Source organism: Arvicanthis niloticus, chromosome 11, assembly GCF_011762505.2.
Source record: "Arvicanthis niloticus isolate mArvNil1 chromosome 11, mArvNil1.pat.X, whole genome shotgun sequence".
NCBI classification, from domain to species: domain Eukaryota; kingdom Metazoa; phylum Chordata; class Mammalia; order Rodentia; family Muridae; genus Arvicanthis; species Arvicanthis niloticus.
The window spans coordinates 45959079-45973238 of record NC_047668.1 but is presented as its reverse complement, the minus strand read 5'-3'; the positions used below and the strand labels follow the sequence as shown (position 1 = coordinate 45973238).

Below are 14160 nucleotides of genomic sequence, written 5' to 3'. Positions count from 1 at the left end.
CTCCCTCCCCACTTTGCAACAGGAAGCTCAGTTCCTTCACTTGTATGGATGTGACTCGTAGAGTAGAGTGGAGCTGTCCTGTTCCCGTTTTTGTTAGACATCCTGTTTCCCTAGTAACTGGCTCAGTTAGTCACTCCACCTTTGGCGTCGAAGTCTCAGGTTTTGCTTCCTCCTTATTTGTCCATCTGGATGTGCCTGGCACTGTCCAGAAGCTGTGCTCAGTGAAGCCAGCGGCTTCTTTTATCCTTTCCATTGGTACTGTTTCCTATTTTCTTTGCAGACATCTCTTCCTCCTGGGCTTTGATCCTAGCTTAGGCTTTTCTTGTCCTTGTCATGACTGTCATGTTGGTATGTTCCTGTGGCTCCTGCTTGTTGCTTTTCCCCATCACTATTCCCCAGGCTGCTGCTATAGACACTAATTTTGTCTACACATATGGCCCATTCAGATCTTCTCAAATATTTTTCCATGATTTATGTTCCCCAATGTCTACTGAAGCCACATACATTTCTCTCATGGTAGGTTTTGGTTTTTCGAATTTAGACTTTCAGCTGGGCTTCTTTGTTTTTTTTTGTTTTTGTTTTTTGTTTTTTTTTTTTTGTTTGTTTGTTTTTGTTTCTTTTCTTTTTTTTTTCTTATTGGATATTTTATTTGCATTTCAGATGTTATCCCCTTTCCCCATTATCCCTCTTACCTAGAAACCCCCTATCCTTTCCTCCTTTCCCCCCTCATGCTTCTATGAGGATGTGTCCCCACCCACCCACACCCACCTCCCTGCCCTCAAATTCCCCCACACTGGGGCATTCAGCCTTCACTGGACCAAGGATCTCCTCACCCACCTATGCCCATCAATGCCATCCTCCCCTACATATACAGCTGGAGTCATGGGTCCCTCCCTATCTGTTCCCAGGCTGGTGGATTAGACCCTGTGGAGTTCTGGTTGGTTGGTATTGTTGCTCTCCTCATGGGGCCACAAACCTCTTCAGCTCTTTTAGTCTTCTCTCTCACTCCTCCATTGGGAACCCCATGATCAGTTCAATGGTTAGCTGTGAACATCTGCCTCTGAATATGTCAGGCTCTGGCAGACCTCTAAGGAGACAGCTATATCAGGCTCTTGTCAGCATGCACTTCCTGGCATCCACATCAGTGTCTACCTTTGGTGATTGCACATGGGATGGATACCCAGGTGGAGCAGTCTCCAGACAACCACTCTGTCAGTTTCTGTCCCACGTTTTGTCCCCATATTTGCTCCCATGATTATTTTGTTATTTCTTCTAAGAAGGACTGAAGCACCCACACTTACGTCTTCCTTCTTCATGAGCTTCATGTGGTCTGTCTGTGAGTTATATCTTGGGTATTGCGAGCTTCTGGGCTAATATCCAATTATTAGTGAGCAAATACCATATATGTTCTTTTGTGATTGGGTTACCTCACTCAGGATGATATTTTCTAGTTCCATCCATTTGCCTAAGAATTTCACAAATTCATTGTTTTTAATAGCTGAGTAATACTCCATTGTGTAAATGTACCACACTTTTCTGTATCCATTCCTCTGTTGAAGGACATTTATAATAGCCATTATAAATTATAAATAAGGCTGCTATGAACATAGTGGAGCATATGTCCTTGTATATGTTGGAGCATGTTCTAGGTATATGCCCAGGAGTGATATAGCTGGGTCCTCAGGTAATCCTATGTCCAATTTTGTGAGGAACCACCAGACTGATTTCCAGAGTGGTTGTACCAGCTTGCAATCCCATTAACAATGGAGGAGTGTTCCTCTTTTTCCACATCCTTGCCAGCATCATCTGAGTTTGCTAGTTGTGGTGATGCACACCAGTAGGGTTTGCTGAAGGCGGCAGAGGCAGGAGGATCATGAGTTTGGCTGGGCTTCTTGTAGAGAAATAATGCATGAGCTGTACTGGCTCCTTAGCACGCGTGCGCAGTATGGAATGTATTTACTCTTTCCAGTCTTCTTTTGTCCTTACCCTCTCACTAAAAGGAGAAGCCAGGAGATGATTCTAGAATCCTCCTTCTTACCCATGCTACTTATGTGTTTCTACCAAATCCCATGTTTTGTAAAGATCTGCTGTGTTCATTGTCTCGTATGTCTGTAGTTATACTGCCACTTTACTTTTGTCCAGCACACAGGAAGTGTCCAACAAACATTCACTCACTGTGAACCAGCAAACCAGGAAGTGAGTGAGCAGGATATTTCTAACAGGGTTCCTCATCCCCCAGAGCTGCAGCTCTCCTGAATGCCCAGTCTGCTCTCAGTCTGCTTTTGATCTGTCATTCTCAGTAATTCATCCTTTGGTCAGTATTGGTTATGACACGCTCCTGTGGAACTCTGTTATTTGTGTATGGCCTGGTTAGTGCCACGCTCAAAGGAGAGGCATTACAGTTCTCTATGTGGGCCCTCAGAGTGGGCCCACTCACATTTCCTTGTGGATGAGAAGAGACTTTCTCCTGGCCCAGCTCTTCTGTGATGTTGTATAATCTGCAGACATTTCCACATAAGCTAGAAACAGGACACACTTTGCTTTAGTTGCTCTACATTACTCATTTTCCTGTAAGGGGCTTCAGTTAAAATCACTGGTTTGCTGAGCTTGATAAGGGTAGAATCCTTCTGTGTTCTGTCATCAGTGCGCTGTTCAGGGTGACCAGATGTTTGTTATGTTTCCCTGGGAAAAGTGACACAGCACATGCTTCAGTGGAAACTTTTACTCGGGTGTCAGTTCTCACTCTTTGATGGCAGAGAAGTCATCTGCCTGCTCTTTGTGTTTCTGGTGCCTAGATTGGTGTTAACTCCTCCTGGGCCCTCTGTGTATTGTAGACTAGGAGCAGGAGATGAAGGGCACTATAGTTACAGCTGCTAATTTCCCTTCAACTGGATGATGGTAGTTCATAAATTTGATTAGGGAATAGAAGATAAATGTCAGTTTACTGCGCAAGTAAAGGAAATGTTGTTCTTTGATTTAGCTAAGAAATAAATATTTATTGAGTGGCTGCAGATGGCTTGGCACTGATCAGGAAAGCCTGTGGAGCAAAGCTTTATTTTGGAAGCACAGTGCTGTAGAGAAAGTAACAATTAATTAGGCGTTCTCACTGCTGTATATGCCCCATTTCCCTCTGCTTTTGGTATTTTGTTATTTTGTTGTAAGAATTAAGATGACTCTCTTTCCCTTCATATCTGTACCATCAGGATATCTTGCTGATTGATACATTTTAAAAAAGTTTGATGTTGATATGTTCGATAAAGAACTCCAACACTTTGGAGTAAGATGCATCCCGACTATGAAATTTCATAGAGATAGGTATATATTTGATTCTTTACTGGAGGCTTTCACCTTGACTTAGTCAGGAGTTTACTGTCTCTTTCCAATTTCAGGTGGACTGTGCCTTGTCACTTGTTCGCCTAGGAGTGGAGCGCCATATTCCTGGCTTGCTGGCTCTCTGTGATGATCTGGTGACGCTGGAAACACTGGTTTATGAAGCAGGCTGCGACTTCACCCTCACTCTGAAAGACCTGCAGCAGATGAAAGACTTTGAAAAGCTGAGATTACTGATGGAGCATGTGAGTGTTATCTGAATCTCCTGAGCATGCTGTGGGCTTCTTCTGCTGTGTCACAAGCCAACAAGGACGTGACTTCTAATCATGACAGTGTAGAAAAGAGGGGGTAGTGTTTGTACTTTTGAAAGTGACATGTCTGGGTAAATTACAGCAGGAATAAAAAACTATTGGTTATTTTTATACCTTGCTTTTTCTTTACCTTTGACCCAGCTTCTCTGCTCCCTCTTTTTTTTCCCTCTTTTCTGCCTCCATGTGTCACCTCATTTCCATCTTCCATGTTGTTCTTTTTCTCAATAATTTCTTTTCCTTTGCAAGCCATTCATTGAGACTTGGTTCGTGTTGTATGACACCCTTGTTAAGAGTTGTAGATTTTATGTCAAGTGTAGATGAGCAGGCCTTTAATCCCAGCGCTCAGGAGAGAAAGAGGAATGTAGATCTCTGTGAGCTTGAGGCCAGCCTGGCCTACATAGTGAGTTCCAGCCAGCATTATGTAGCTATGTAGAAAGACTGTATTTCGAAACTAGCTAGCTAGCTAGAAAGAAAGTAGTTGTAGGTCTACATTCTGGGATAATTATGAGAAGTGATGCTGTAGTTTTAGAGATGTGAATAAAATAATCCATGTCATAAAGGGGAAACAACGAAAAAGAAAAAAAACTTGGAGCTTTTATTAGTGAGATTGTATTCCCAGTGGCTCTTCTCTCTAGCCCATCTACTCATCTGTCTCAGCATCTATGTGCTCTCGTCCCTTAACTCTTTTTCCCTTGGTCTCAATGTCTCTCTTATCTCTTCACATGCTCTTGTTGGCTTTCTCTGGGTAGATGCTCTCTGCTATGGAGGGCCTTGTGGCTGAGTAGTAGCCATAACATGTATGTCTTCTTGAGTTGGGCCCAGGCCTATGGGACCCTAAGCTGGTTCCAGTCTGCAGAGATGGGATACAGACTTATAGCTACTGTAGCCTACCAACCCAGGAGAAGGTAACATACTCTTCTGCTAGCAATTAGGCCTAAAGTGAGCAGGGAGCTGTGGTGCTTTAGAAAGTATGGGGCTTCCATAGCTTAACATTAGTCTGACTTGTCTGGTATAGTGCCATATTGAATTTCTGTGGTTAATTATGCTTACAGTGTTCTGAGGACAATTATGTGACCAGTGCCTACCAGTGGATGGTTCCCTTTCTTCACCGCTGTGAGAAACAATCTCCTGGTGCAGCCAATGAGCTACTAAGAGAATATCTAGTAACTTTAGCTAAAGGAGACTTGAAACTTCCCTTGAAGATATTTCAGCATTCTAAACCAGATGTAAGTAGCATATCATTTCCACTCCTTTCTCTAGTCTGTAACATTTGCTTTATGTATAAATTTTTGTAATTGACTTTACAAAGAAATTTCTGTAAGTAGGAAATAATTGCTATTTTATGTTTAAAAAAGGTTTCAACATTGTTAACGTACATTTAAAAAAAATGTTTACATAATTGGGGCTATTTCAACTCATTCACTCCATCCTTCTTATGTGTTAGTACTGAGACCTGTAGTTGAGGTCTAGAACTCTAACAGTGAAGGCAGTTCACTAAAGTTGACCTACTTAGTGTCTTTAGCAAGTGTAGGAAGTGGAAGAGGACTGGGCTATAAAGTGTTCATGTGATCGCCTGGGCCATCTAAGTCTGCACTGTGTTCTTGCCCAGCATGTTTATGCTGTCACCAATAAGCAAAAGTGTCTTCTCTCAGGGACATCCAAAAAGTTTATGAAGGTTTTTAAGTTCTCATAATGATATTCTCAATCATCCCAATGCTTCTTACAGCAGCAGAAGACAGCATTTTAGAACTTGCCTTCTGCTCTGTTTGGATTTGCTGGAAGGAAAGCCATTTTGTTAGCTGCAAATACTTTTGCACTGTGAATATCTCTTAATTTTGTTATAGATAACTTGCTGTTAATTGTGTGAAGTTTAGTTCATTGATTTTTAGTGCTTCTTTTGGTTTGAGAAAGAAGAGGGATGGTTTAGTGGCTATTACAGTTATACCAAGAAAGGAATGTTGAGAGAAAGAAAATATCTCTCATAGGCTGTAAGGTGAGACATCATGTAGGGGTCTTCACAGGCAAGAGTATCTTCTGAGTGCTGTGATTTTTGTGTACAATGTCTTGTTTTAAGAAAGATGTGCATTACTGGTTTGAGAGGAAAATATCACAGTCAAACAAAGATATACAGATAAATAGGATCTTTCTTAAAGTAGTAAACCAATTCTTACTAGGCCAGTATGTACAAGACACACATCGGAAACCATAGCACCTAGGCATGTCCTATTGAAGTCTGTGTGAAGTGGAAATGAAACTGGATTCCTGGTAGGCATTAGATCTGAGCAGATTGGAGTCCTTAAGAATGTATCCTGGGTGAAATACGGATAATACTAGGAGAAATCATCAACCTTATGTCATGCCAGGGGAGAAACAAACTGAGACCTCTGTACTGAAGAGTTTGTATCCCTTCTATTTTTTTTTTCTTTGAAAATCTTTATTGGATATTTTATTTACATTTCAGATGCCATCCCCTTTTCCCATTTCCTCTCCCTAAAAAAACCCCTATCCCACCCCCACTTCTCCTTTTTGCTTTTATACTATTTTTTAATGTTAATCAAAGGCTTTATAAGTTTGGTAATGCTCAATATCAATCAGAAGTGTAACCCAATACCCAACCTAGATATATCAACTATCTTTGACTGCTAGGGACAGGCAAACATTCACCTCCATGTCTCCCCCCCCCCCCACCCCCCCCGTCACCTAGCTCCTCCTCTCCTTCTCCTCCTCTCCTTACTCCTTATCTTCCTTACTCCTCCCACCTTAGCTCCTCCTACATATGATTGTTTCTGTTAAAGTAAAACTTTTCTCTTAGAATACAATTAGAACATAACTATACCAATTTGTGTCAGTAACTTACAAGGTAGACCTGATACCCAGTCCATCATTTTGTTGACTAAACAGAACTTTTGTTGTTCCTCCTAACTAAAAGACTTAATTCTGAACCTGGCTTTTTTTCTTGGCTTTAGAATGAATGTCAGCTGAAAACTATCCTCTCAAACCTTTTCTCTCAAAGTAAATAGATGGGATTGGCTATGAGACTATAAGTCTTCAACCCCATCAGAAATCCAGAATGACTGAGTTAACTGAAATTATTCGAAGCACCAAGCATAGCTTCTAAAACTTAGCCAAATTATAGAGGCCACTGAGCACCTAGACAGTTCCTATGCTACAGAACATTGGAGCATCCGATTGTTAGCCTTCTGGCCCGGGATCATCTGACAGACCTAGTGATGCAGAATTATTAAGGGCTGATTACTCTGTCTTGGCAGATATAATCAGTCGACTATTCTGCAAGTGTGTCTTTTTCTGGACAGTGATTTGTCTGTAGATGAAAAGAGGCAATTCTTGCCCAGTGTTTGTCTCACCACAACTGGAGTAACTCCAAAGATGCTCAATTTCTTCTTAGAATCCAAGACAGGAAGCTGTCAGGACCAGACAGGTCTCTAATCAAAATGGACATTAATACAGAAATGTTTGTAATGTCAATTCTGTGGACTTCTGATGTTTTGAAAACCAACTATCCCTGTAAGGAAATCTGGACTATTGTTTGTTAACTCCTCTTGGCTAAATAAAATATAGAAAACACCCTAACAATAAACTCAGAGCCATGAATTTGCTATAAGCCCTTAACTCACAGGCTAACCATCTCAAATCAGTTAAAAAAGTTAAAGAAGGACTGGGTCTAAGCCTTGTATTCCTAAATGTGTTATATAGGCACAATGCCTATGAGAGTAACAATATTAATCTCATTTTATATCAATAAGAAGCTCATACGAATGAAAACCTTAAATTTGAAATCAAAGTAAATTTTGTACCATTATAGGAATTATAACTTCATCTTTTTTTTTTGTGACCAGGATATTTTATTTACTTATTTTTATGTGTGTGGGTGTTTTGCCTACATGCATTTATACCACATGTGTGTCTAGTTCCTGAGAATGTCAGACGTGAGCATCAGATGTTGTCTTAGGGTTTCTTTTGTTGTTCACATGCTGTTCACATGGGACACCATGACCAAGGCAATGCCAATAAACAAAAACATTTAATTGGGGCTGGTTTACAGATTCAGCGGTTTACTTCATTTTCATCACAGCAGAAAGCATGGTAGTGTACAAGCAGATGTGGTGCTGGGGAAGAAACCAAGAGTTCTATCTACATCTGGATCAGCATGCAGAAGAGAAAGACATATTGGGCCCAGCTCAAGCTTCTTTTTTTCTTTCTTTCTTTCTTTTTTTTTTATTAGATATTTTATTTACACTTCAGATGGCATCCCCTATCCCCATTCCCCCTCACCCCCCTTAGGAAACCCCTATCCCATGCCCCCTTTTCCTTTTTGCATTTATACATTTTTTTAAAAATAATGTTAATCATAGGCTTTATAAGTTTGGAATTGTTCAATCAGAGGTGTAACCCACTGACCAACCTAGATATAACAACTATCTTTGACTGGTGGAGATACATGAATATCTGCCTCCCTGTCTCCCCCTCTTTCTCTCTTTCATCACCTAGCTTCTCCTCTCCTTCTTCTTCTCCTCTTCTTACTCCTTTTCTTCCTCTCAGTACTCCTCCTACCTTAGCTCCTCCTACACATCACCCTTCCTGTTAAAATGAAACTTTTCTCTCAAAATACAATTAGAGCATAATTATGCCAATTTGTACCAATGAGGTACAGGATAGTCCTAATACCCAGTCCATCCTTTTGTTGACTAACCAGCTCCTCTGTCATATAACTTCATCTTACTAACAATTATACATATTTCTACCAGTAAGTTATAGCTATGCAATAAATCCTAGCTAATCCTCCCTGTTCCAACAAAACCACTACGTTTCCCTAGAGAAACAGCCCACTATTAACCACCTCAGTCCCCAAGCCCAGGGAATAGGGGCGCTGACTCTTCATTAACTTCTTTAAGCTGATTATGGGCGTTGAGATATTAGAAGAGGGGCAGGGGGAAGAGTAAATTGATAAGCCTCTGACATCTGTGTCTTCACTGCATCCAGGTGCAATTCCAGGACATCAGAGGTTTGAGCAGGTCTGCTCCGCTTGATGAGTAGATACACCGAGTCTGTGTATTCTGCAATATACAATTCTCAAAACAAATTTTAGTATCAAGGCCGGGCGGTGGTGGCGCACGCCTTTAATCCAAGCACTTCGGAGGCAGAGGCAGGTGGATTACTGAGTTCGAGGCCAGCCTGGTCTATACAGTGAGTTCCAGGACAGCCAGGGCTATACAGAAAAAACCTGTCTTGAAAAACAAAACAAAACAAACAAAAAAAAATTTAGTATCCAGATAATTTTTTGTTTGAATTCTGGAATCTAGTCCTCTGGCAGCCTGCCTTTGTCATGTCTAAGCCATGTAATTCTGGGGGTTTCTATGAGGGTGTACTCCCACCATCCTCCCATTTTCACCTCCTTGTTCTCAAATTCCCCAACACTAGGTAATCCAAACTTTCAGGCACTAAGGCCTTCTACTTCCACTGATGCCTAACCCCTTACCCCATTCCCCCTCCTCCAATTACTATGAGGGTATGCTCCCACCATCCTCTCATTCCCGCCTCCCTGCTCTTGATATTCCCCAACCCTAGGAAATCTGAACTTTGAGGTATCAAGGCTGCCCACTTCCACTGATGCCTGGCAAGGACACCCTCAAATATCTATACACGTGGAGCCATGGGTCCCCCCCCCCCCCCCCCCCCCCCCCGCTTTGTGTTCTCAGGCTGGAGATTTTAGAGTGGCTACTCCAGCTTGTTTCTTAGGACCATTTGCTTGAAAAATTGTTTTTCAGCCTTTTACTCTAAGGTAGAGTCTGTCTTTGTCACTGCGGCGGGTTTCCTGTATGTAGGAAAATGCTGTGTCCTATTTATGTATCCAGTATATTAGCCTATGTGTTTTAACTGGGAGATTGAGTCCGTTGATGTTAAGAGATGTTAAGGAACAGTGATTGTTGCTTCTTGTTATTTTTGTTATTAGAGGTGAAATTATCTTTGTGTGGCTATCTTCTTTTGGATTTGTTGGAAGAGGATTACTTTCTTGCTCTTTCTAGGGTATAATTTCTCTCCTTGTGTTGAAGCTTTTCTGCTATTATCCTTTGTACTGCTGGCTTTGTGGAAAGATATTGTGTAAATTTGGTTTTGTCATGGAATATCTTGGTTTCTCCATCTATGGTAATTGAGAGTTTTTCTGGGTATAGTATCCTGGGCTTGCATTTGTGTTCTCTTAGGGCCTGTATGACATCTGTCCAGCATCTTCTAGCTTTTATAGTATCTGGTGAGAAGTCTGGTGTAATTCTGATAGGTCTGCCTTTATATGTTACTTGGCCTTTTTTTCTTACTGCATTTAATATTCTTTCTTTGTTTTGTGCACTTGGTGTTTTGATTATTATGGGACAGGAGGTATTTCTTTTCTGGTCTAGTCTATTTGGCATTCTATAGGCTTCTTGTATGTTTATGGGCATCTCGTTCTTTAGGGAAGCTTTCTTCTATAATTTTGTTGAAGATATTTATTGGCCCTTTAAGTTGGGAATCTTCACTCTCATCTATACCTATTATCCTTAGGTTTGGTCTCCTCAATGTGTCCTGGATTTCCTGGATATTTTGTGTTAAGAACTTTTTAAATTTTTCCATTTTCTTTAACAGTTGTGTCGATATTTTCTATGGTATCTTCTGCACCTTAGATTCTGTCTTCTATCTCTTGTATTCTGTTGGTGATGCTTGTGTCTGTGACTCCTGATTTCTTTCCTAGGTTTTCTATCTCCAGGGTAGTCTCCCCTTGTGATTTCTTTATTGTTTCTACTTCCATTTTTATGTCCTGAATGGTTTTGTTCAATTCCTTCACCTGTTTGGTTGTGTTCTCTTGTAATTCTTTAATGGATTTTTGTGTTTCCACTTTAAGGGATTCTACATGTCTACCTGTGTTCTCCTTAAGTTCTTTGAGAGTGTTATTTATGTTTTTCTTAAAGTCCTCTATGATCATCATTAGAAGTGATTTAAAATCTGAATCTTGTTTTCCTAGTACTATGGGAAATTCAGGACTTTCTTGTGTGGGAGAACTAGGTTCTAATGATGCCAAGTACCCTGGGTTGCTGATGCTTATGTTCTTGCGCTTGCCTTTTGTCATCTGGATCTCCTTAGTGCTACCTGCCCTGTCTCTGATTGGAGCCTGTCTTTCCTATTGTTTTGGTTTTATCAGAACTGTGTGGGGTAGGTGTTACTACTGGGGTAAGAGCTGGGGCCCAAAATCTGCTCAGTGCTCAGGGCCAGGAGTGACTTCCTGGGTACTAGTGGGTTCCAGTTACTTCCTGTTTGGGGCAGGCGTTGCTATCTGCTTACTTAAGATAATGCCAGGGTTAGAGTACCTTTGTATCCCTTCTATTAACCAGCTGAATTCAGCTAAGGTTGCATCAAAAATGTTTGAAGAAAATTTTTATGTGTATTAAACATGTAAAATTTCTCTTTTGGTTTTATTCTGGTATAGCATCTACATTTTTCTGTTATATGTGATCAAAGATGAAATAAAATCTGGACCAGGGTATGTGTATTTTATATACAAAATTGATATTCTGTATAAAAGACTTGAGTATTTACAGTTTTGTTTTCTGGTCTTGGAACAAACTTATTATAGATAGCAAGTAGTAACTAGTTTGAATATAGTTAATCTTTTCTGTAGTGCAGCCAGTTCATAATACAAGAATAGGTAGGACTCTGAGACATCACCTGGGGTCCCAGTCACTTGGGAGGCAGAGGCATAAGGGTTGCTTGAATTAGGAATTAGAAAATAGCATAGTGAGATTCTTTGACTTAAAATGAAAAAATTGTGTCTTGATATGAGTCCAAAATGAGGTTGAGTGGAAAGCAAAAGGCTTTTCTGTTACTCTTCATAATAAAAGACTCTCAGTATAAAGGCTTGAGTATAGATGATCAAATACAAGCTCCACATTATTGATACTAGCAGTGGCTCTTTAGTGTCTCAGGAAGGGGAGAACAGGAGGCAGTGGGTCAGATGAAATATCAAGGCTTGGCTTCTGCTTAAGATGGTTGCCCAGGCTGCCCTTGCCTGGGGTCTGTTTCAGAGCTTTCAATACTGGGTTTCTTCCATCATAAGCTGTTGGCTACCATGCCCTGCCTCAGTTTCCTATGTCTGCCTGTATGTGTACACACTTACAGGACCTCCGGAGCCCATGCTACCTGATTTATGCCTTGCAGCCAGGGGTCTAGATCTTAGTCCAGGCCTTATGACTTTCTAGCTTCACCACCGTGAGCAAATCATGTGACTCCCCACTGCCTCAGATTCTCCATTATGCAAAATAGAAATAAAACTGGAATTAGTCTTACAGGGTGGTTAGGAGGACTTATAAATTAATGTAGAAAGGTAACTAGGAATGGTACCCTGTTTAAAATAAGAATCTAGAAAGGCTAGCTACTTTTATCAATTTCTAAGTGTATTGATAAGTTGTTTTATTCCATATATGCTTATTTTATTAGTCACTTTATAACCTTGAGTAAATCTTTGTCAGTTCCAAATTAATTATTATCTTGAAGATATTTATATATATCCTTTACCTCATCTGCTTTAGATAACTTTATTTCTCTGAACTGTCACTGATTTTTTTTTTTTTTTATTACACTCATTGTTGTATTTCTTTTACTAAGAAAGTGCCTGGGTGGCAGCTTCTCTCCCTCACTTACTATCATATGTGTGTGTGTGTGTGTGTGTGTGTGTGTATCGTGCATGCTTCCTAGATACTGAAGTCCAACATCATTATCAGAATCTCCTAAACTATTTAGCTACAAAAGGCTTCTAATAGGACTGGCTTTCACACTCAAGACTATGGGCTCCATCTCCATGGAACACCAGGATCTTGTTTCATACTTTCCTTTCTGTTTCTATGTTTTTTTCTGTATTATTTTACTCCACATACGCTTCCGTCGTAGTTTTTGTTGTAGGGTAGCATAAGCTTTCCACGTATAGCAATGGCTTTACTCTTTCCTGTACCCTCATAGGAGGGTGCTGGTAATAGGTCGGACTTGTAGATGAGAAAAATAAGGTACCATTTGCTTATTATTTTTGTGTTTCATAAAATACTCCAAAAATAGCAGTCTATTCTTTGAAGTGGCAAACAAATATCCTATACGGAAAGAGGCCTGAGGTCACCATCCTTGTGTTCCAGAACTAGAGTGTACTCAGTGGTTGTGCTAGTTTGCTTCTCCTACTGAGGGGACAGCAGTACAGTGTGGGTAACGCTTATATGGAATGCATGTGGGAAACGGTAGGCTCTACAGTTTGTGATACTACTTCAGGAATTTCATAGATTTTTGAGTTGAAACACAGAATTTGGATGTGGGGGTTAGAAATGTTATTTTTAGTTTCCCTGCCTTTATAATTCAGTGAGTTATTTGTTATTTGCATCTGCTTTATCTGGAATCGGTCATAAATTGAAGAGTCTGATTTTAGTAGATGGAGCTTATGGGTTACAAATGAACTTTTTTAGCTGATTCTGTAATTAAAGTGTGATTTCATCTAGAATTATTAAATACCTCAAAAGTCTGCAAGCTACAGAAAATTCAAGATTTGTCTCTTCGGCTGATTAATGGCACTGTTTAATATTCTATTGACAGTGGTGCTGGGATACGGAGAAACTGACTCTTAGCCCAACATGCTTTATTTTCCCTAGCTGCAGCAAAAAATTATTCCTGATGAAGACCAGCTGATGGCAATAGCGCTCGATTGCATCTATACCTGCGAGCGAAGTGACCAGCTCTCTCTCTGCTATGACATCTTAGAATGCCTCCCACAAAGGGGGTGTGGGTAAGGAGCCCAGGGAGCCAAGCTCACCCAGTCATCTTAGTCTAGTATTTAAAACAAAGGCACTGCTTTTCTAAGTGTTTATCAACAGAGAACTTTGAGACTATAAGACAAAAGTGTGGGAGATACCTCAATGGTGGGGTGCATGCTCAGTATTCACGTGGCCCAATATTTTTGAGACCATCCCAACCCTTTAAAACATAAAGGGGAGCCATACAGAGATGGAATTAAAATTGTCTGTCATCTTGGTGTCTGAAGATAGCCTTCATTTTGCTGTTACTATATGGGAGTTCCATTGTAATTATAATTTCTGATATCATTCCGTTCAATGTGATTATCACACACTGAAAAGTAAGAAGTACAGCACTGTAACAAGAATCCCCTGAAAGTCTACAGCACTGACTTTTTGGTTCTTAAATTGGGCTTTAGTTTTCTTTTTTTAAATCTTTGTATTTATGGACTGCTTGTGTTTATTCTGTGCATTCTTTCTTATTCTGTATTTAGTAGTTCTCTCCTTGGACATCAGGTAGCTGTCATTTACTCTCCCTTTGCAGTCTAGTTCCTAAGTTCGCACATGGGTGCTCAATGCTAGGCAACACCTTTCTCTTTATGCCTTTGGTACTTCAGCCAAGGTGCTCACTTTCACTGGTCTCCAGCTTCTTCAGTAAAATTGAACATTTAGTCAGGAAGGCTTCCTTGTTGTAGGTTTCTTCTGTC

General features: G+C 40.4%; 1 protein-coding gene across 2 annotated transcripts in view; it reads left to right on the top strand.

Annotated features, from left to right (window-relative positions):
- Nbas (NBAS subunit of NRZ tethering complex) overlaps positions 1-14160 on the top strand; it is a 284871-nt gene that overhangs the window by 92437 nt on the left and 178274 nt on the right. For both annotated transcript variants that reach the window (XM_034514140.2, XM_076942115.1), the window contains exons 24-26: positions 3390-3575; positions 4694-4867; positions 13313-13446. In XM_034514140.2, coding sequence (XP_034370031.1) covers positions 3390-3575; positions 4694-4867; positions 13313-13446 — 494 coding nt within the window. The remainder of the gene's footprint in view (positions 1-3389; positions 3576-4693; positions 4868-13312; positions 13447-14160) is intronic.